The sequence below is a fragment of the Gambusia affinis genome, linkage group LG17, assembly GCF_019740435.1.
Source record: "Gambusia affinis linkage group LG17, SWU_Gaff_1.0, whole genome shotgun sequence".
NCBI lineage: Eukaryota > Metazoa > Chordata > Actinopteri > Cyprinodontiformes > Poeciliidae > Gambusia > Gambusia affinis.
In genome coordinates, this window is record NC_057884.1 from 26,046,031 (window position 1) to 26,066,244 (window position 20,214).

Here is a 20,214-nt window from a genome sequence, read left to right on the forward strand (position 1 = left end):
AACACCAGTAATACCCATTGTCACAAATGATCACCAGCCAATAATCCCACTTGGCATGCCAATCCTCCCCAAGACCCTCCCAATGGATCACCAGTACTCAAACACTTAGAAAATATCATTAATACCCACATGATACCCAAGTAACACACAATGACCCCTCGCAGCAGGTTGTCTGATCTTACAATGAAGATTTACCATAGTTCAAATTTGCTCCCCCATGGCAGAATGGTTAGGAAACTTGCCTCCCACCCTGGAGAGCCAGGTTCAATTCCAGGAGCTGACAATACTTTTCACTGTTTATATGTGGACAACCAGGGTGGCCCATGGACCTTCTGTACCTAGGAATGAAGCACCCTAGGCCCACTGGAGCTATCCTGGAGCACACTCTGGTTGTGGACCAGACTCTGGTTCTGGAGAACCACCCCTGTTGTGCTGTCTTTAATTGTGTGTTAGTTCGTTAAATAGTACAGCCACCACGAGCATCCGGTAAAGAATGAGGAGAGTTTTCCAGTCTTGGGTTTTAATTGAGATGAGAGAGTTTCTACAAGAAATACAGAATACAACAAAATGAAAGCTGTTATTTCTGCTTGCTATAAATGGTTATTTCCAATTTGTCCACTAGATGGCAGCATGAGACTACAAATAAACCATAAAGCACATTATCACAATCTTAACTCTACTTTCCATACATATTTAAACTGCACAGATATACAAATGCTGCTCGAATACTGATAACACTTACTTTCATTCATTTACTCGCTCTCAGTCTCTCGAACAACAGCTCAGAACGATCTCCATCTTCTTCAACTTTCTGCTAACACTGAACGTGTGCTCTGATTATTAACTTGAGATTACTCCGAACCAATCACAGCAAACATTATTCAGAACCAATCATAGCGAACATTACTCAGGCGGCTTCCTGAACTCTTAAAGTGATACACACAGTTATATTAATTAGTCCATTTTCAACAGCCGCCCCCAAATTTGTCTTACAAATTTGAATAACAGAAAATGGAAATTCAAGTCATGTCCTTTCCTTATCAGTCTCTGGAATAGCTGGAAGACGCACAAGTCGTGCCACTGGTCTGATGTAAGTCTTGTCTTTAATTTGTATTTCAGCTGTTCGAACAGTTCCATCTGATCCTGGTAGAAGTTTTACCACCTTTCCAACAGGCCATAGTGCTCTGGGTAGTTGTTTGTCAACAATCATTACCACCGTTCCGAGTTGAAGGTTTTCTGTCTTAGTCAACCATTTCTGGCGCGACTGCAAGGTGGGCAAGTAACTTCTTATAAAATGATGCCAAAACTGTTCTGCAATCATCTGACTGCGCTTCCAGTGTTTCCTGGTTAACAGATCTGATTCAGGATAGATTACCTGTGGTAATGAAGCATCTCGCCGCCCCATTAGGAGGTAATTTGGCGTTACAGGATCCAAGTCTGTGATATCTGATGACACATAACCAAGTGGCTTGGAGTTTAGTACCCCCTCGACCTCGATGAGCACAGTTCTGAGAACTTCTTCAGTGACAGTCTGAGCTCCAAGGGATACTCTTAGTGCTGACTTGATTGATCGTACTTCACGCTCCCAAACGCCCCCGAAATGAGGCGCACCAGATGAGTTGAAGCTGAACCTTATCTGTTGTTTGGAGAGGTGGTCTTGAACTGAAGGACACATCTTCTGAAAGGCTTCATGTAGTTCTCGTTCACCTCCTTTGAAATTTGTCCCACAATCAGAGAGCAATTCTGCTGGTTTTCCTCGCCTTGATACAAAACGCCTGAGAGCCATGAGGAATGAATCAGAGGTCATGTTCGTGGGGCGTCAATGTGAACTGCTCGTGTTGTGAGACACTTAAAAAGTATACCCCATCTCTTTTCATTTCTCCTGCCAATCTTAACAAGAAATGGTCCGAAACAATCAACTCCACATGAGTAAAAGGGTGGTTTTAAGAGGCGCAACCTTGCTGCCGGGAGATCAGCCATCTGAGGGAGCACTGGTGTTGCACGCCATTTTTGACAGAGTGGGCATTCTCGTTGAAGTCGCTTAACAGCTTCCCTGCCTTTAATGACCCAGTAGTGTCTGCGTAGTTCAGAAAACACTCTTTCCTGCCCTGGGTGATGGAGCTTATCATCAAACTGTTTAATGATAAGTTTAGTGACAGGATGGGTGCCATCTAACAATATGGGATGCTTTTCTTCTGTGTCCAGGTATTCACTATGTCTGAGACGTCCACCAACTCTGATCAGTTTGATCTCTGTATCATATTCTGGAGCCAGTTTGACAAGTCTACTTGAGGGTGGAACGGTTTTTCCTGCTTGCAGCAGCTGATAATCATCTGGAAAACAGTCCATTTGAGTCTGCTGTAAAATTGACAACTCTGCATTCTTGTAGTCATCCACTGAGAGGTGATGTTGGGAAGAAGCCGCCCCATGAGCAGATATTGCGGTGCGTTCGATTAGTTCTTGAAAGGAACATACGTTATCCGCATCAGATATAGAATTCGATATCTGCATTGTAGCTCCACAGAAGGCTGCAACCTTCAATTCACACTCATCCACGTCCCTCAATTCAGGAGGATTAGGCCAGTGGTCTGGTGAAAGCAAGAGGAAAGCTGGACCCTGACTCCACTTATTTGAGTTGATAAGGGACTCCAGAGATTTTCCGCGAGTGATGTCATCAGCCGGGTTATTAAGTGTATCTACATATCGCCAGGTCATAGAACCGGTGAGTTCTTGGATCTCAGCCACTCTGGTCCCGACAAAAACTTTATATCTGCATGAGTCTGACTGGATCCATTTCAGTACAGTTGTGGAGTCACACCAAAGTACGACTTGTTGTACTGGTATGGTCAACTCTGTGACTAGTAATTTTGCCAATTGCGCACCAGTCAGAGCAGCGCACAGTTCCAGTCTTGGAATGCTCTGCTGTCGCTTGGGGGCTACTCTGGATCTCGCCATCACAAAAGCTGATTCCACATTTCTATCTGCTTTCTCAGTACGAAGGTATGCGACGGCGCCGTAAGCTTGTTCAGATGCGTCACAGAATATGTGGAGAGCCTTGTTGCAATCCTGCATATCTGTTTCAGGGCTATTGTAGCATCGTGGGATGGTTATTCGGGGAAGGTGTTCCAGCTCTCCTTCCCATTTGTACCATGCCTTAATGAGGTCTTCGGGCAAATGAGGGTCGTCCCATTCTCTATGCTTGTCCCATAAATGCCGAACAATAATCTTCGCTCTTGTGGTAAAGGGTGTAATGAAACCAAGTGGATCATACTGTTTTGCCAGAACTTTGTAAATGTAGCGCATTGTTGGCCTTTTCTCTGGCACTGCACGATATCTGTAACCCAGCTCATCTTTCTCACAATCCCAGCGCAGGCCGAGTGCCATTTCTTGCTGTTCGAGATTGTTCTGGGCCAACCATTGCTCATTACTGCCACTTCTGGCTTCCTCTGGCAGATTAGCTATAACTTCAGGGACATTACTTGCCCATTGCCTGAGTTCAAATCCTCCTGAGAGAAGAAGTGACTGAAGCCTGTCAACTAACTCCTTTGCCTTTTCTGTAGAACTCAGACTATACAAGCAGTTGTCAACATAGAAGTTGTTCTCCACAACCCTCCTTGCTTCTTCATCAGGTGTTGTATTCTCCTTTGTGTGTCTCTGCAATGCATAGACAGCACAGCATGGGCTACAGACAGTGCCAAATGGAAGTACTTGCCATTCAAACACATCAGGAGGTTGCATTATTTTTACATCCCGCCATAGAAATCTTAACAGAGGTTTGTCCTCAGATAACAGGCGGACCTGATGGAACATTCCTTTAATGTCACTGGAAATGGCAATGCTGTGCTGTCGGAAGCGCAAAAGCACTCCCAGAAGTGTGGGGCCGAGGGTTGGTCCTGGTAACAGATAGTCATTCAGACTCTGTCCTTGGTATTCAAATGAACAGTTAAACACAATTCTGTGCTTTCCATTATGTTCCACCATGTGGTGTGGTATATACCACGCCTTTGTTTGTGCAACATCATCTGGCATTAGCTTGGTGATGTAGCCTGCATCTTCCAACTTAGCTATTTCTTTAATGTAGATGTCTGTTCTGTTAACATCCTTCAGCAATTTCCTTTCTGTGCTTCTCAACAGTGGCAAAACAGCTTCCTTAGCAGCATGCAATGTAGGCATATTAATGTTGCGAAGAAGCGGGGTTGCGTACCTGTTAACACTGTTGACAGTCACTTTTGCAGTTTTCTCATCCAGAAGCATAACTGCTTGATGATCTTGTTGTGATCGCATCATCACCTTTTCATTTCTGAAGGGCAGCACATCCAATTGCCAGAGTTGTTGCACATTCTTCATCAGGTCAGAGTCTGTAGATCGTGTGGATGTGAAAAGGCACTGAACCTGTGTGGGAAGCTGCTCTTTTAACAAGCTTGTAGGACCCTGTAGAGTCCATCCCAGTTTGGTTTTAACAGCAGCGGGACCACCAGGGGGTCCAAGTCTTACAGGCTCGATTGGTGTGATTAAATGAGGATAGTCTGAACCTATCAGGAGGAGAGGCTTCACTTTATGGAACGGAGTGAGGGGAAGGTTCTTTAGGTGAGTGTATTTACTTTGTAAAGTGGTAACGGGATGTGAATGTTCAGCTAAGCCTAAGTGTTCTGCTGTAAAGGCTCTGGTTATTTCATACCTTTTGTTAGGATTCGAAGCTGGTGAGATTGTGAAGGAAACTGATTCACCTTGGACAACTCGAATGTCTTGCCTGATGGTCTTTAAGGCTAAATCCTCATGGTCACCATGGAGTTTAAGTTGCTGTGCTGCAGCAGATAGAAGAATGGTTCTTTCAGAACCATCATCCAAAATGGCAAATGTCTCCATATTATGGTTGCCATTTCGCAAGATGACTTTACTTATCTTAAGTAGTACATGGCTGGAAGCTGTTGGTCGGTCCACATACAGAACTTCACTAGATGAGTGTGAAGAAGTCTCCTCTTTTGCTGGTCTTGCATTTACATCATGAAGGGCTTCCAAGTGTCTGCCATTGCATGTACTACATCTAACTTTCAGCCTACACTGAGCAGCTTGATGATTTCTTCCACATTTCCAGCATTTTCTGTTACTCCGAATCCACACTTCTCTTTGCTCCTTAGTGAGGTTACTGAAGTTTGTGCATTGATTCAGAAGATGTTGGTTGTTATTGCAATATGGGCAGAATAACTTAGATTTCAGACTGACTGGAGATGACTCTGTGGAAATAGAACATGTCTGAGGAGGGGTGGCAGCTGTGGTCCTAGGTTCTGTGCTGAGTAAAACAGTGGAGGACTTTGGGTGTGCTTGTTTCTCTTGTCGCTCCCTCTGTCTGTATGGTCTCTCTCTGGAACCTGACATTACTATTTCACTTTCCTGCACCTGGACTTCAAATTCCAACCAGTCTGAGAAATCGTACAATGTGGGTACTTGTATGTGCTGAGAAAGAGCATAGCGACGAAAATTAGTCCTTAAAGCATGTGGTAATTTTGATGTGAGTCGAGTGACATGAGAACCACAAGTCAGCTCGATTCGTCCATTTTGTCCCAGTTGATCCAGCATTCCAACAAGGGCTCGCACTTTTAGAGCAAATCTGCGAAAAGATGAAGTATCACTATCTCTGATATTGGCGCCATCCATTAACTCTGCAATTCTTTTCAAAGCGAGCTGATGAGGCTGTCCGTACTGTGCTGTAAGTGCTGCCATAGTATCACTGTAGGGAGACACTGAATTGCTGTAGGAATCTGCAATGAGTAATGCATCCTCTAGCTTGAGGTGGTCAACCAATATTTGATACTTGAAACGTTCTGTAGCATCACTTGGTAGAAGATTGTCCAGAGCTATTTTAAGTCTGGAGAACTCTCTGGGATCGTCATGTATGAAAGGGGGAATTGTAGGCTTCGGCCCCCTATAGATCTTCTCCTGATGTCCTAGTCTGGGTACAAAATCTTGTGGTTGCTGATTTTGATGCTGAGGATAAAGAACGTTACCTGTTGCATGGGGGTACTGCACCGCATGATAGTGAGATGGCTGTGAATAGTCTGTGGAAGACAGGTACTGCCGTGGCCGAACATCATCATATGTGAGTGAAGGTCCTCCTTCCCTTACATCCATCCTTTGCACATCATTACATGCATCTCGTACGTCATCATTCATCACTGAAGCCGACTTGAAATAAGAATAATGAGAGGGAGACAAGCGTTGTCTTACCGCTGGAGGAGGGTCTTGAACAGGTAAAACTTGCTCCTCCACTTCTGTTTCTGCTTGACCAACACTTATCTTTAAATTTTCCAATTGGGAAATAGCTTCTGACTCTGATCCAGATGTATATGGAGAATCCTGAAGTTCTAAATTTTCAACTGACTTAGCTGCAATAGAATGTTGCCTTTCCTGCTTGACTTTGGGTGCAGGGGGCTGGGTGGTCTGCAGCTTACTTACTGCTTCTGTGAGCCGTAACATGTTCTCCTGCATCTGACGGTTTTCTTGTCGAATTTCCCTAATTGCTGTCAAGACCATCTCATCTCTTGTTTTTTCAGTGAAGGCTGGTGTCTTATTTCCACCTTCAAAGCTTTGCATGGGGAGGGGTGTCATCCTGGCAGATCCCTCATGACGTTGCTGATGGCCACTTATGTAAGGGTGAGTGTTGATAGATGTCCTTGCTGCGTACTCTCCCTGTCCAACAGTTTCGTAACGTCCACCATACGAAGGTGCTCTACTCTGCTGACCAGCATACTCCACATAAAATTCGTCTAGATAAGGTGGCCGACGTATTTGCCGTTTGAGTCTGACCTGTTCGTCCCGCTCCATCATATTCTGAGGAAAGGTCCAAGACATGCTCTCTTCGTGGCAACTGTCAATCCGGCTCGAAGGACCATCAATGTTGTGCTGTCTTTAATTGTGTGTTAGTTCGTTAAATAGTACAGCCACCACGAGCATCCGGTAAAGAATGAGGAGAGTTTTCCAGTCTTGGGTTTTAATTGAGATGAGAGAGTGGTCTACAAGAAATACAGAATACAACAAAATGAAAGCTGTTATTTCTGCTTGCTATAAATGGTTATTTCCAATTTGTCCACTAGATGGCAGCATGAGACTACAAATAAACCATAAAGCACATTATCACAATCTTAACTCTACTTTCCATACATATTTAAACTGCACAGATATACAAATGCTGCTCGAATACTGATAACACTTACTTTCATTCATTTACTCGCTCTCAGTCTCTCGAACAACAGCTCAGAACGATCTCCATCTTCTTCAACTTTCTGCTAACACTGAACGTGTGCTCTGATTATTAACTTGAGATTACTCCGAACCAATCACAGCAAACATTATTCAGAACCAATCATAGCGAACATTACTCAGGCGGCTTCCTGAACTCTTAAAGTGATACACACAGTTATATTAATTAGTCCATTTTCAACAACCCCCTTGGACCTCCAGACATCCAGGAGGCACATGGAGCTCATTTAGCTGGGCAAGTAGCTGGGCAAGCCTGAGGCATTAGCTTTCAGGCATGCTGCTTGGCCTCATGTTTTCAAATTGTAATACAATAGCGCCATCCAGTGGAAAATGCATGTATAACAAGAAGCCCAAATGGCACTGTATGATCCCAAATGGCCCATTCAAATACCGAAGTGGCACTGTTTGCCCTTGCAGCCACTTTGGATGCATGCTCTGTTGTATGGATCAAGTTGTATGGAAAATCCTTGCCACTTTGGTAGGTCATGCTAACACACTGCAGTGTGAATAAACTCAAAAGTTTACATTCCACTGCAAATGTAGGAAAAGTGGTAAAACTTTTATGTACAAGTTTATTAAATATTAACTGATCACCAATCTCCCAAAATTGAGGAAATCATTGCAAAATTGGCTCAATTTTGTGTTGGTAGTAAAAATATTGTAGAGGTAGTAAAAAAGGATGGAAAAAGTAGTAAATTCAACTCTGGGAATCCTGTTTAAATTCTGTCTAAACTCTGCCCCTTAAAGAGCTCAGCATGAGTTTTTAGGCAGCCCTTCTCACATACACCAAGCACTATGTAGTAAGTATCAGCTGACATTTTACCGGTGGACATAAATACTGTATAGTCTTGATAAAATATAAACATTATGTCGTTACATCGTAATGTTATCCCCCAAGCCCTCACATCAATAGTCCGTGAATTTGAACAAAAATATCTCGCAGCTGAGGCTTCTTCTGCTGCTGCTTTGGTTTAGCCAAGAGGGGCGACCGCTCCAAGATGGCCAGCGTGTTTTCTGCAACCGAGCAGCCAATGTGGGGTCTACTCATTTAATATGTCTATGGTCAGAACCAGTTCCTTCCTCTGGGTCAGAACCAGTTCCCTCCACTGCCCAGGAATCTCTGATGATTCCTCTGTCTCCTTGCAGCCCATCTCCAATGTTGGTTGCGGTTCCACCAAGCTGTGCTTCTCCCAGCCTCCAAACTGTAATCCCTCCATCAGCTCCAACTGCTTCTTCACGTCAGCCAAGCTTCTGACTCCGCCCGAATCCGGGGTCCGGTATGAGCTGTCCGGACCTGGTGAAGGTTACATAGCTTTTGGGTGGTCAGATGATCAGAAGATGGTGAGGAAAACCAAACCAGATGTTGGTTATGAGGTCCAAATGTTTCCTGCACCTTTTCAGTGCTGCAGTGTCTAAGAAGGTCCAAACAGAAGGTTCTGTTTCTGCTCTTGTCTCCCATCCTCAGGGTAAAGATGACATCTACCTCTGTGGCCTGAGCAGTGCTGGAAATGTTGATGTACAGCGGGCCTTCTCTGTTGGACGGAAAACTCCAAAGGTTCAATCTAAGGTACTTCATCCCCTCCAGGACATCCTTGTTGAGAAGCATTCAGAAGTTGGTTCCTGACCTCAGATGATGACCAGTGAATGTCTCTGGCAGGGAGACATCTCGGATATACAGACCTCCAACCAGAATGGGGTCCTGACCTGCACATTCACCTCCAAGAACAACATCTTCACTTCCAGCAGCACCAGCTTCAGCTCCAACAAACTCTTCTACATGCTGCTGGCCTATGGACCCAGCGCCAATGGTAGGAAGACCTTGACTCTGCAGGTCCTCATCAGAATCACCTATCATTTCAGCAACTCAACACAATCTTCACTGGACCCTCTGCTGTGCCCAACAGGGAACATCATGAAGCACCGGAAAACTTATAGTAGCCCCAAAAAGATGTCTCTGTCATCTCCTGGTGGGATCCATAGTGATGGAAAGGAGCAGATGATCAGAGCCTTTGGTGAATCCTCAGGTCCTCCAGACTCATTTCAGTCACTTGTATCAGGGATCTCTTTCTTTAGTCATGACCTAAAGCTCATAACCATAGATGAGGGTAGGAATGTAGATCGACCGGTAAGTCAAGAGCTTTGCTTTTGGACACAATGCCTGCTTCTCTGCAGACACTGTCAATCCGCCTGTTGATCTCCTGCTTCACATTTCCCTCGTTCATGAACCCAGAGATACTTAAATTCCTCCAATAAGGCAGGTCTTCCCTCACCCCTAGAGAAGGCACTCTACCCTTTTCTGGCTCAACACCCTTGTATTTGGAAGCACTGATCCTGATTCTGGCTGCAAAGTGCTCCAATGAAATCTGTAGATCACGCCCTAAAGATACCAAAAGGACAGCATCTTCCTCTAAAAGCAGAGATGCCATCCTAAGACCACCAAAACAGATCCCCTGAACACCTTGGCTTTGCCTAGAAATTCTGTTCATGAACGTAATGAACAAAATCTGTGACAAAGGGCAGCCCTGGTGGAGCCCAACTGTCACCGGAAACGAGCCTGACTTACTGCTGGCAGTATAGAACAGACTGATACCGGTCCTACAGGGGCCTAAAAGCTGAAGGACACAGTTGAATGCCTTCTCCTATTCCACAAAACACATGTAGACTGGTTGAGTGAACTCCCAGAACCTCACTAAATCATTCATTTGCCATGACGGACATTGCATGTGAAGAATGGGAGTATTGAACAGAGCAACTGAAGTTCCCCCCCACCCCCATCCCCAAGTTGTTTTTTCCAGTTTATTCATGACTTCTACTTTGTATCTCAGCTGGTTGGGGCTCATAGATGGCAAGATTTACAGAAGTTTGAAAAGATCTTCCAAGACAAAAGAGGAGTCACTCTGAGTATCAAGAAGTGCAGATGTAAGAATTTCCTTTCCAGAATCCTCCACAGAGGACAAAAAGACTGAAATGTTTTGGGTGAGTGCATGAGACAAAGTGCTATGAGAAACTAGAGGTGATTCTTCCTCTTAGATCTCTTCTTCTCCTTGTGCAAACAAGTTGGATGACGCAATCTTCATGTGTTTTACAATCTTTCAATTCATGTCCTTTTCTCAAGCATCCAAAACAAAGATGGTTCTTATGTATAAATAATCTCTTGTCTTCTAACTGCTATGGAGGAACAAAAAGTTGGCTATCTTAAGGAACATATGAATAAGAAATGACACACAGGACTCTGATTCTTCATTTGCTCATGGACCAAACAAGATTTTAATGCACATCTGCGGAACCAGAACATCACATTTGCATCGTTACAGAAATCAAAAATCTACTTCTGATTGTGAAATCAGCTATTTTATAGTCTCAGCTCTACTGGTGTGTATTGAGAAGCTTCGACCAATGTCATTACTACCCTTCTTTTGCATAGCAATTCTGGCTCCATTTTACATTAGATGTGTATTGGAAGTTACAAGAATTAGGAGTTGACCTCCTGGAATCAAATCTGTTCCATCAGAAGAACTATTAGTCAAGTCTTTTGTTCCTTATCTGGCCAAACAGAGATTCTTTCCCAAGTCTTGGGCTCTGGCCCGGTTCCTTTGCAGGCGAGCAGGGGAAGGGTCAGGTGCCAGAACTTCCTTGCACAACAGCTTAAAACTAACATCTTTCCTCTCTAGTGATTGTTATTCCACATCTTTCCAAATCTGAATTCCTTCCTGACTTCTACATCAGATTGATCCAGTCCATTTGACACAGTACATTTATTTTAGGTTAAAATATATCTTAGTGCTAACCAACCAAACAACATAATCTTTTACTATTTTAAACTATTAATATGATTATATTCCTCTACATATCCCCCCCGAGTACAATTATTTTCTAGTTATAAGTGAAAATAACATATATATCCTTAATTCCTTTAAGGATTTTCCTTATAGGAAATCCTTCCTTTAAAGAGAATTGTATGGGTAGAAGTCTAATTATGGTGGCTAACCTATAAACCACTGAAGATAAAATATTAATGTAGATAACATAACTACAAAGCTTATTCAGATATACCATTTAATGAGTTTATCTACAGTGAATGTATAATTTATAGTGCATTACCCTAACCGATGACCAATACTACTGGTCATCGGTTCCAGTAGTATTGGATCAAAAATCTTGTTGACCCATCTTAGTTCTGTCCAGAGGCAACCGCCCTCAGGCACAAATGGAACTGCAGATCCTGGTACCTCCAATGATTTTCACCCAGCATTTCACTCAGCAGCGATGCAGTGTAGCGTAGTGTAGCACAGTTCCTGAACTCGGGTCGCAGAAGCAAATTGTTGTTTCTGGATTGTTATTCCTTTCTTTTTATTATTCTGCCTTTCAGTCCTGGTTCAGGGCCCACAACACATTCTCCATTGTCCACGAGTCTGAGTCCAGCACACCAAGGGCCTCTGAACTGCCAGTCTCTCTGGGTCGTCCTGAGAAGACAGAAAATACTGACTAGTATCTTATAGTACAATATGTTCCAATTAAAAGGTCTGAGAAATCCTTGATTCATCCATTATTTGATTCTAAAGTCCCACTAATAACTTGCATGCGACTTGTGCATCAGGATCATCCATGTGACATAATATACCTTTCATTTAACATATTTTCCATGTCATATTACCATCCTCTACATATCCTCCACTACACAAAACTCCCACCAGTCTCTTTAGTCTATACATGCATAATTATACTCCATTTGAACACTAAGGATTATTTGTACTTATGCAAGGAATCCATCCATCCATCTTCTTCCGCTTACCCGGGGTCGGGTCGCAGGGGTAGCAGCTTCAGAAGGGAGGCCCAGACTTCCCTCTCCCCAGCCACTTCTTCCAGCTCCTCCGGAGGAATCCCAAGGCGTTCCCAGGCCAGCCGAGAGACATAGTCCCTCCAGCGTGTCCTGGGTCTTGCCCAGGGCCTCCTCCCGGTGGGACATGCCCGGAACACCTCACCAGGGAGGCGTCCAGGAGGCATCCTAACCAGATGCCCAAGCCACCTCAGCTGGCTCCTCTCAACATGAAGGAGCAGCGGCTCTACTCTGAGTCCTTCCAGGATGACTGAGCTTCCCACCCTATCGCTAAGGGAGAGCCCAGACACCCTACGGAGAAAACCCATTTCAGCCGCTTGTGTCCGTGATCTCGTTCTTTCGGTCATGACCCAAAGCTCATGACCATAGATGAGGGTGGGAACGTAGATCGACCAGTAATTTGAGAGCTTCGCTTTTTGGCTCAGCCTGCTTGACGGCAGACGTTGCGCCAATCCGCTTGTCGATCTCCTGCTCCCTTCTTCCCTCATTCGTGAACAAGATCCCGAGATATTTGAACTCCTCCACTTGGGGCAGGACACCCCCCTGACCCGGAGAAGGCACTCTACCCTTTCCCGGCTCAAGACCATGGCCTCGGATTTGGAGGCACTGATCGCCATCCCAGCCGCTTCACACTTGGCTGCGAACCGCTCCAGCGAGAGCTGCAGATCACGACCTGATGAAGCCAAAAGGACCACATCATTCGCAAAAAGCACCAAAACGGATCCCCTCAACACCTTGGCTGGTCTAGAGATTCTGTCCATAAAAGTAAAGAACAGAATCGGTGACAAAGGGCAGCTCTGGCGGAGTCCAACTCTCACCGGAAACGAGCCTGACTTTCTGCTGACAATGCGGACCAGACTCTGACACCGGTCCTACAGGGACCTGACAGCCCGTATCAAGGAGCCCGGTACCCCATACTCCCGGAGAACCCCCCACAGGGCTCCCCGAGGGACACGGTCGAACGCCTTCTCCAAGTCCACAAAACACATGTAGACTGGTTGGGCGAACTCCCAGAACCCTCCAGGACCTGCTGAGGGTGTAGAGCTGGTCCAGTGTTCCAGAACCACACTGCTCTTCCTGAATCCGAGGTTCAACAATCCGATGGACCCTCCTCGCCAGAACCCCCGAATAGACCTTGCCAGGGAAGCTTAAGAGTGTGACCCCCCTGTAATTGGAGCACACCCTCCGGTCCCCCTTTTTGAACAGGGGGACCACCACCCCGGTCTGCCAATCCAGGGGAACTGCCCCCGATGTCCATGCGATATTGAAGAGTCGTGTTAACCAACACAACCCTACAACATCCAGAGCCTTAAGGAACTCCAGGCGGATCTCATCCACCCCCGGGGCCCTGCCACCGAGGAGCTTTTTGACCACCTCGGCGACCTCGACCCCAGAGATTGGAGAGCCCAACCCAGAGTCCCCAGGCTCAGCTTCCACAATGGAAGTCATGTTGGTGGGATTGAGGAGGTCTTCGAAGTATTCTGCCCACTGGCCCACAACATTCCCACTGTAGACAGTGTTGGTGCTGCACTGCTTCCCCCTCCTGAGACGCTGGATGGTGGACTAGAATTGCCTCGAAGCCGTACGGAAGTCTTTCTCCATGGCGTCTCCAAACTCTTCACATGCCCGAGTTTTTGCCTCAGCAACCACCCGAGCCGCATGCTGCTTCGCCCGCCGGTACCCATCAACTGCTTCCGAAAGTGTCCACCAACAGGTTCGAGGGTTGCCGCCACCATTGGCACCGACAACAGCTTACATGAGCCGCCTCAACAATGAAGGCATGGAACACGGTCCACTCAGACTCCATGTCCCCCACCTCCCCTGGGACGTGTTCGAAGTTCTGCCAGAGATGGGAGTTAAAGCTCCATCTCACAGGGGATTCCGCCAGACGTTTCCAGCAGACCCTCACAACACGTTTGGGCCTGCCAGGTCTGACCGGCATCCTCCCCCACCAGCGGAGCCAACTCACCACCAGGTAGTGGTCAGTGGACAGAACCTCTCTTCACCCGAGTGTCCAAGACATACGGCCGCAGGTCCAATGAAACGATGACAAAGTCGATCATCGAACTGCAGCCTATGGTGTCCTGGTGCCAAGTGCACATATGGACACCCTAATGCTTGAACATGGTGTTCATTATGGACAATCCATGACCAGCACAGAAGTCCAACAACAGAACACCACTCGAGTTCAGACCAGGGGGTCCGTTCCTCCCAACCACGCCCCTCCAGGTCTCACTGTCATTGCCCACGTGAGCGTTGAAGTCCCCCAGCAGATCAAGGGAGTCCCCAGGTGGAGCACTCTCCAGTACCCCCTCTAGGGACTCCAAAAAGGGTGGGTAACCTGAACTGTCATTCGGCCCGTAAGCACAAACGACAGTCAGGACCCGTCCCCCCACCCATAGGCGGAGGGAGGCTACCCTCTCGTTCACTGGGGTAAACCCCAACGTACAGGCGCCGAGATGGGGAGCAACAAGTATGCCCACTCCTGCCCGACGCCTCTCACCTTGGGCAACTCCAGAGTGGAAGTATGTCTATACAAGGAATTTACAGACCAATTATATACAGACAAATAATAACCAAATAAGCTACCCTTCCCAGTATCACTCATTAAAAGGACATTGTAAATCAAAATCAAACAAAAAATTCTTAGATAGCAGTAAAAGAAATTGGTTAAAAAAGAAAAGCAGTTCACACAGTATCCAAACGTGGCTGATCTGATGTGATGTATTGATATAGTTTATCATACCATCTCTCCAGGTCTCACTCATGTTCTGGTGAAATTTAGGTGTTTTCCATTGGAAGAAAGTGGCTAGAATAGAGCTGAGTGAAGCTGACAACCCGCCCATGTCAAAGAATCCAGCAAATAATCTGAGTGGTTAGTGCTCCGTTTGTGCCATTAAAATTTTCATTTGTGCAGCTTTTGTTTTCAAGATATTTAAATTTATTATTTTGGCCAATGACATCAACAGCCCCCCATCTTGCTCCAAAACAAACCAAAGTGGGTTACTTCGTTAGTGCTCCGCTAGTGCAGGTTTGTGTCATTAAAACTGCTGAAGCAAAGTTGTTTTCAAGTTGGATGTTGGATATTCCAGTATCCACGGAGTGAGCGGCACCTTGCTCAAGGTGGATCTGATTATGAAGGCTATTGTCAGCAAGCCATTCTTTACCGCTCCCTCCTCAAGCGCTCGGAGCTTCACTTAGGGACCATCAACAAATTTCAACACTTCTAAGAAACAAATGTAAATAGAAATCTTGCCTTGTGACCAACTGACACAAAATTCATGCTGTTGAGACGCACTGTTCTCTAGTGAATTTTTAGTCATACTCAATATTTTAAATAATTACAATTTTAAAAAGTTTATATTTTTTCCTTCAATAGGTTTCAAGTCATGTGGGCACCTTCATATGTGCTCAGTGTTTCTGTAAGAGAACACCTCCACAGGCTTTAGGGATTCCCAGAGAGATAACTTTTCAAATGTAATTTTTCCCCAGCAGAGATGGATTCTGAATCAATTAAAGTTATAAATAAAGTATGCCTACTCCTGCCCGGTGCCTCTCATCAGGGGCAACTCCAGAGTGAAAGAGTATCCAACCCCTGATTCCAGAGCTGTGTGTCAAGGTGAATCAGGTGATTTCTAGCCAGAACCTTTCAACCTTCCACACCAGCTCAGGCTCCTTCTACACCAAAGGAGATGTTCCATGGCCCGACAGCCAGCTTCTGTAGCCGAGGATCAGACCGCCAAGCTCCCGACCTTCGGCCACCACCCACAGAGGGAGGGCTCCATGGGTGAAAGCCCGAGCAGCAGGCACTTGCCAGCGTGTCCAAGCCAGCACCCAAAGCTGAACAAGTCGTCATCAAAAACTTTCCATTGTTTTAATGGAATTAAAATTTACACCAGTGAAGTTCAGAAAATTCTTCAAAAATATTTATCTAGAAAAAATTAGATTCTAATTTACCTTTTCATCAGGTTTTTAAATGTGAAGTACTTTCTGTACATGTTTTGATTGTGATCATTATCGAGCCGCAGGTAAAGGAAATGCAGGTCGTTTTCCCTTTGTGTTCTTATTGGTGCCATTGGTGAAGGCTTGACAAAGCCTTAGGTTGAACACCAGAGGGCGCCACAAAAACTGAATCTGAACTGAGATGTCTCCCCCAGGAGCCCTGATGCTGGTTGCCTTGATGACCGGCAGTCTGCTGGCGAAGTTGGCCACAGAACCATAGACGAGCAGGTAACAGCACTGTAGAGGCAACATGATGCAGGAGCAGGAAAACTGGGTCAGATATCATCCATGATCAAATCAATTGAGAGTTTAACCTCTTACACCCTAAGCGAGCCGAGGTCACATCATGAACCTCGGGTTCTAGAGTTTAATGATGTCAAGTCTAAAGTCATTAAATTTGGGACTGTAGCTTTAAACTGTAACAGTTCCCTCCATGGTTCTGACCCGTTCAGAGCAGCCGTTCTTATCGAAACGTAGTCTTTCATTAGACCCTGCAAAGAGAGCAAGTGTAAATCTTTCCCAGCATCCTCCTCTGACCTCTGTGCTGTGGTTGCAGACGGCAGCGATCCTGTGGAGTCTGACACGGTAAAGTACAGGAGCCAAAGCAGCAAGCGAAGGCGGCGTTCCTGAATGACGGCAGCTCTCCTGTTTGCAGGTGGGACGGGACGTCCTGCTGGTGGCGCTCTTCCTCACTGGGAACCTGTCCTTCCTCATCGCCCTGCTGGCCGGAATAGGACAGGCGGCGCATTCCTAGGATCTGGGTCTGCTCAGCTGTCACTCTCAGGGCTCCTTCTGTTCATCACATGTTCTGTTCTGATCCAGCTGACGATCAGTTACATGTTTGTTCTAAAGTGGAGAAACTTCAGCGCATTAAAGTTGCCGTTAGCAACCAGCTGTTTGTTTATGCAGCCAAATATCAGAAAATAAAGAAAAACAACCCAAAGTCACGTTTGGTTCACTTTCCACGTCAAACAAATCCTCCATTCTGATGTTTTTAAGACCATCGACTAGACGGGGTTCTGATCCAGGTTCTGGTTCTGATCCAGGTTCTGATCCAGGTTCCTCTAGATCAGGGGTCTCAAACTCCAGTCCTGGAGGGCCGCAGTCCTGCAGCTTTTAGATGAGCCTCTGCTGCACCTGAATAGAATAATTAAGGTTCTGGAGAACTGATCTACACCAGGTGGAGGTGATTAAGTCGATTCATTCCAGTGTTTTGTACCTGAGGCTCATCTAAAAACTGCAGGACTGCGGCCCTCCAGGACTGGAGTTTGAGACCCCTGATCTAGAACCTCTTGAGCAACGATTCATCATAAATGAAGAACATTACAGGGAACTTCATCCGACTGTCAAACTGTGTCTTCAGTCAGAATCTCTGTTGAGACGCTGAAACACAGACCTCTACATTTCATTCTGCTCTGGGATCAATAATGATGGATACCAGAACTGATTGATGAGGTTTCAATAATCTTTATTGGTGTTTTTGTGGAGCACATCGGCGTTGGTGTTCCTCTGTAGCTTCCAGTCTTATGTAACACCAAAGTACCTGTAGGTTTGACCCCTGACCTGCTCCTGCCCCTCAGATGGAGGTTTGGAGCAAATGTGTTTTTATGTTGCAGAAACTGACAACCGTTTCCTTGGTTTTGTTTATATTAAGCAGAAGTTGGTTTTCTCTGCACCATGTCACAAAATTATCCACCAAAGTCGTCTTTCCATCTCCTGTCCCCCTGCCACGCCCCATGATAGCCGTGTCATCTGAGCACTTTTGCAGTTTGGAACAGTCCTGACAGTCTGCAGTGGAGCTGGTGAATAGAGAGACAGACAGCACAGTTCCCCTGGGGAGCTCCCATGTGACATTATTCTGAGCTCAGTAATCTCACACACTGAGGTCTGGCTGTCAGATAGTTGATGATCAAGGTGATGAGTGATGCATCTACTTTGACACCAACAGCTAGATCTTTTGAAGCAACAGACCAACTGGAACATTTTGGGGAAACTTTCAGGACTGGATCTCAACAAAACATTTCCTGCATCATCCCTTAAAAAGAGAGGGTGTAATATTTGGACCCACAGAGACAGGAGAACCGACCTCATTCTTAACAACCTGCTGATCCTCAACAAATTCTTCATCCACTCCTGTATAAGGGGAAACAGAAAACCTGACTTTTCAGCCTTTAAAAACCTTCTAATGGTCAACCACTTCAGAACCTTAAAGCTGATGAAAAGCCTAGGATACAGCTTGTTGATCATTACAGCTCTATAATGATCTAATGATCTGAATTTATTTGAGAACTAGTTCCTCTGTCTTTTTCTGTTTTTGTCGTTCTATCCCTCTGTTTAATGTCTGACTAATTTTCTTCGTTTCTATTTCTATTTTACTTTAAGACCTATAAGACGTCTTCATGTACGCAGCGGCCATGTGATCCTGTACAATTGTTCTGTTAGCAGAATCACTTCTGGCTCAGCTTTCAGTGTGTCAGCATGACTCGGTTTGGCTTTGTGCTCCTTTTTTTTTTTTACTTTACGCGAGAATGTTAAATTAGACAGGTCATGTGATGTGACACAATAATCCAATAAGAAAACAACCAACAAATGAGAGCACAAAAACATTCATAATGTCAACACCCCCACTTGCTTACGTTTGGGTAACTTCCTCTGACTCTTAATATTTCAACCAAAATACATTCATGAGACACCAAACAAACATTTCTTACTTCCTCAACTTAATCTTTGTTGCTGATTTGGTACCAGCAACCATTTCATTAGTTGGACAATACTCTAGAAAAATGTTTCCTTCATTTACACCTGATCTGACAAAATGATATATGTTTTACTGAGAAATCCATCAGAAGTGTCGAGGAAAAGGTTGGACCGCCTCTCTGGCTGCAGTGTTCCCGACACAGGGAACAAATTTTCACATGGACCAGCTCCAAATTCAAACGGTTCCAGGAAGCTGAGAGCTTCATGTTGGTGAAACCAGGAAGAGCTGAAGGTCAGACAGAATAACAGACCTGTCAGACGTCAGATACTCCAGCAGTCAGAGTCATCGCTGCTTTTCCTATTTCTGTTCAGGGAAAAAGTTTAGCTTTAGTTGTTTCCTCTTTCTGTCTGAGCAGCACAGAATTGCCTCCAGTTCCCTGCAGGAAACAGGACGTTCCCTCTGCTCCCTCAGGCGTTTATAACCGCGAGCTGCTCAGGAAACAAGAGAACTGCAGCTTCTGCCGGCTTCCCTCCCATCGTATCACCTGCCGGTGCTAAGCCCCGCCCTCAGCAGGTGTACCTCCATCTCCTCCTCTCCTGCAGCACAGTATCGGAGCTGCTGCGCATCATGAAGCGGATCGTGCTGCTGCTGGTTCTGACTTGGGCCGCTCCGGCCGCCCGCTGCTACCCCTCAGGCTTTGTGTCGGAGAGCTGCGCGGACATGACCCCCAACCACTCCGCCGCCCCCCAGACCGCCGCCACGCCGTTCACTGTCAGCGCGGAGCGGAGCGACCCCGCGCCTGGAGGACAGGTCACAGGTCAGTCACCGAGCCTTCAAAGGTACAAAACACTTGACTGCTCCTCTAAGCAGTCAAGTGTTTAATAATTTAATAATAATTTAATAAATATTTTAAAAAATTTTATGAATACAATTTTCATTGAATCAGAAAATCCTTGTGTGGTCTCCTTTAATGTTACCCCACCAAACGAGCCTGGTGGACGTAACACCTTGTTTTTGTCCGGCTGATTCCCATTGATGACTGATTAACAGGTGTTTGTTGAGCTGCAATCAGTTGGATGAGGCACATTAAAGCAGGGAAACCTCTGAAACATGGAGGACAGTGTAGGACAGTGGGCCTTGAGGACCAGGGTTGGGAAACACTGGTCTAGTCACAGGACAAACAAGAACCAGACCAGTTTACACTGGGAGCCAGTTTCTCTCTACTCCTCCGCCTGCCAGCAGTGACTCAGCAGTGACTCAGCAGTGACTCAGCAGTTTCTGCCTTTCACAATAAAGCTCAGACACGGTTCGCTATGTTTCTTGGTGTGTAGCAGGAAGTGGTCCGTCACTGATCTTCCTCCTCCCTCTGGTTTCTGCAGAACCAGAACCTCCCATCATGAAACAGCAGAATCTTTACTGG

The 20,214-nt window shown here is 45.7% G+C and overlaps 1 protein-coding gene across 4 annotated transcripts in view; it reads left to right on the forward strand.

Moving 5' to 3' along the window:
- Positions 1–20,214, forward strand: part of LOC122819418 (putative ferric-chelate reductase 1) — a 60,503-nt gene that overhangs the window by 8,837 nt on the left and 31,452 nt on the right. The window contains exons 6-12 of one of the 4 annotated variants that reach the window (XM_044096145.1): positions 8,404–8,598; positions 8,723–8,824; positions 8,915–9,065; positions 9,162–9,281; positions 16,252–16,324; positions 16,653–16,681; positions 16,752–17,039. The exons of 1 other annotated variant lie outside the window; for it this stretch is intronic. In XM_044096145.1, the coding sequence (XP_043952080.1) occupies positions 8,404–8,598; positions 8,723–8,824; positions 8,915–9,065; positions 9,162–9,281; positions 16,252–16,316 (633 nt within the window). In that variant the 3' untranslated portion in view covers positions 16,317–16,324; positions 16,653–16,681; positions 16,752–17,039. Of the gene's footprint in view, positions 1–8,403; positions 8,599–8,722; positions 8,825–8,914; positions 9,066–9,161; positions 9,282–16,251; positions 16,325–16,652; positions 16,682–16,751; positions 17,040–19,107; positions 19,612–20,214 lie in introns of those variants that run through there. 2 more of the 4 variants (XM_044096146.1, XM_044096143.1) reach the window with 2 other exon arrangements.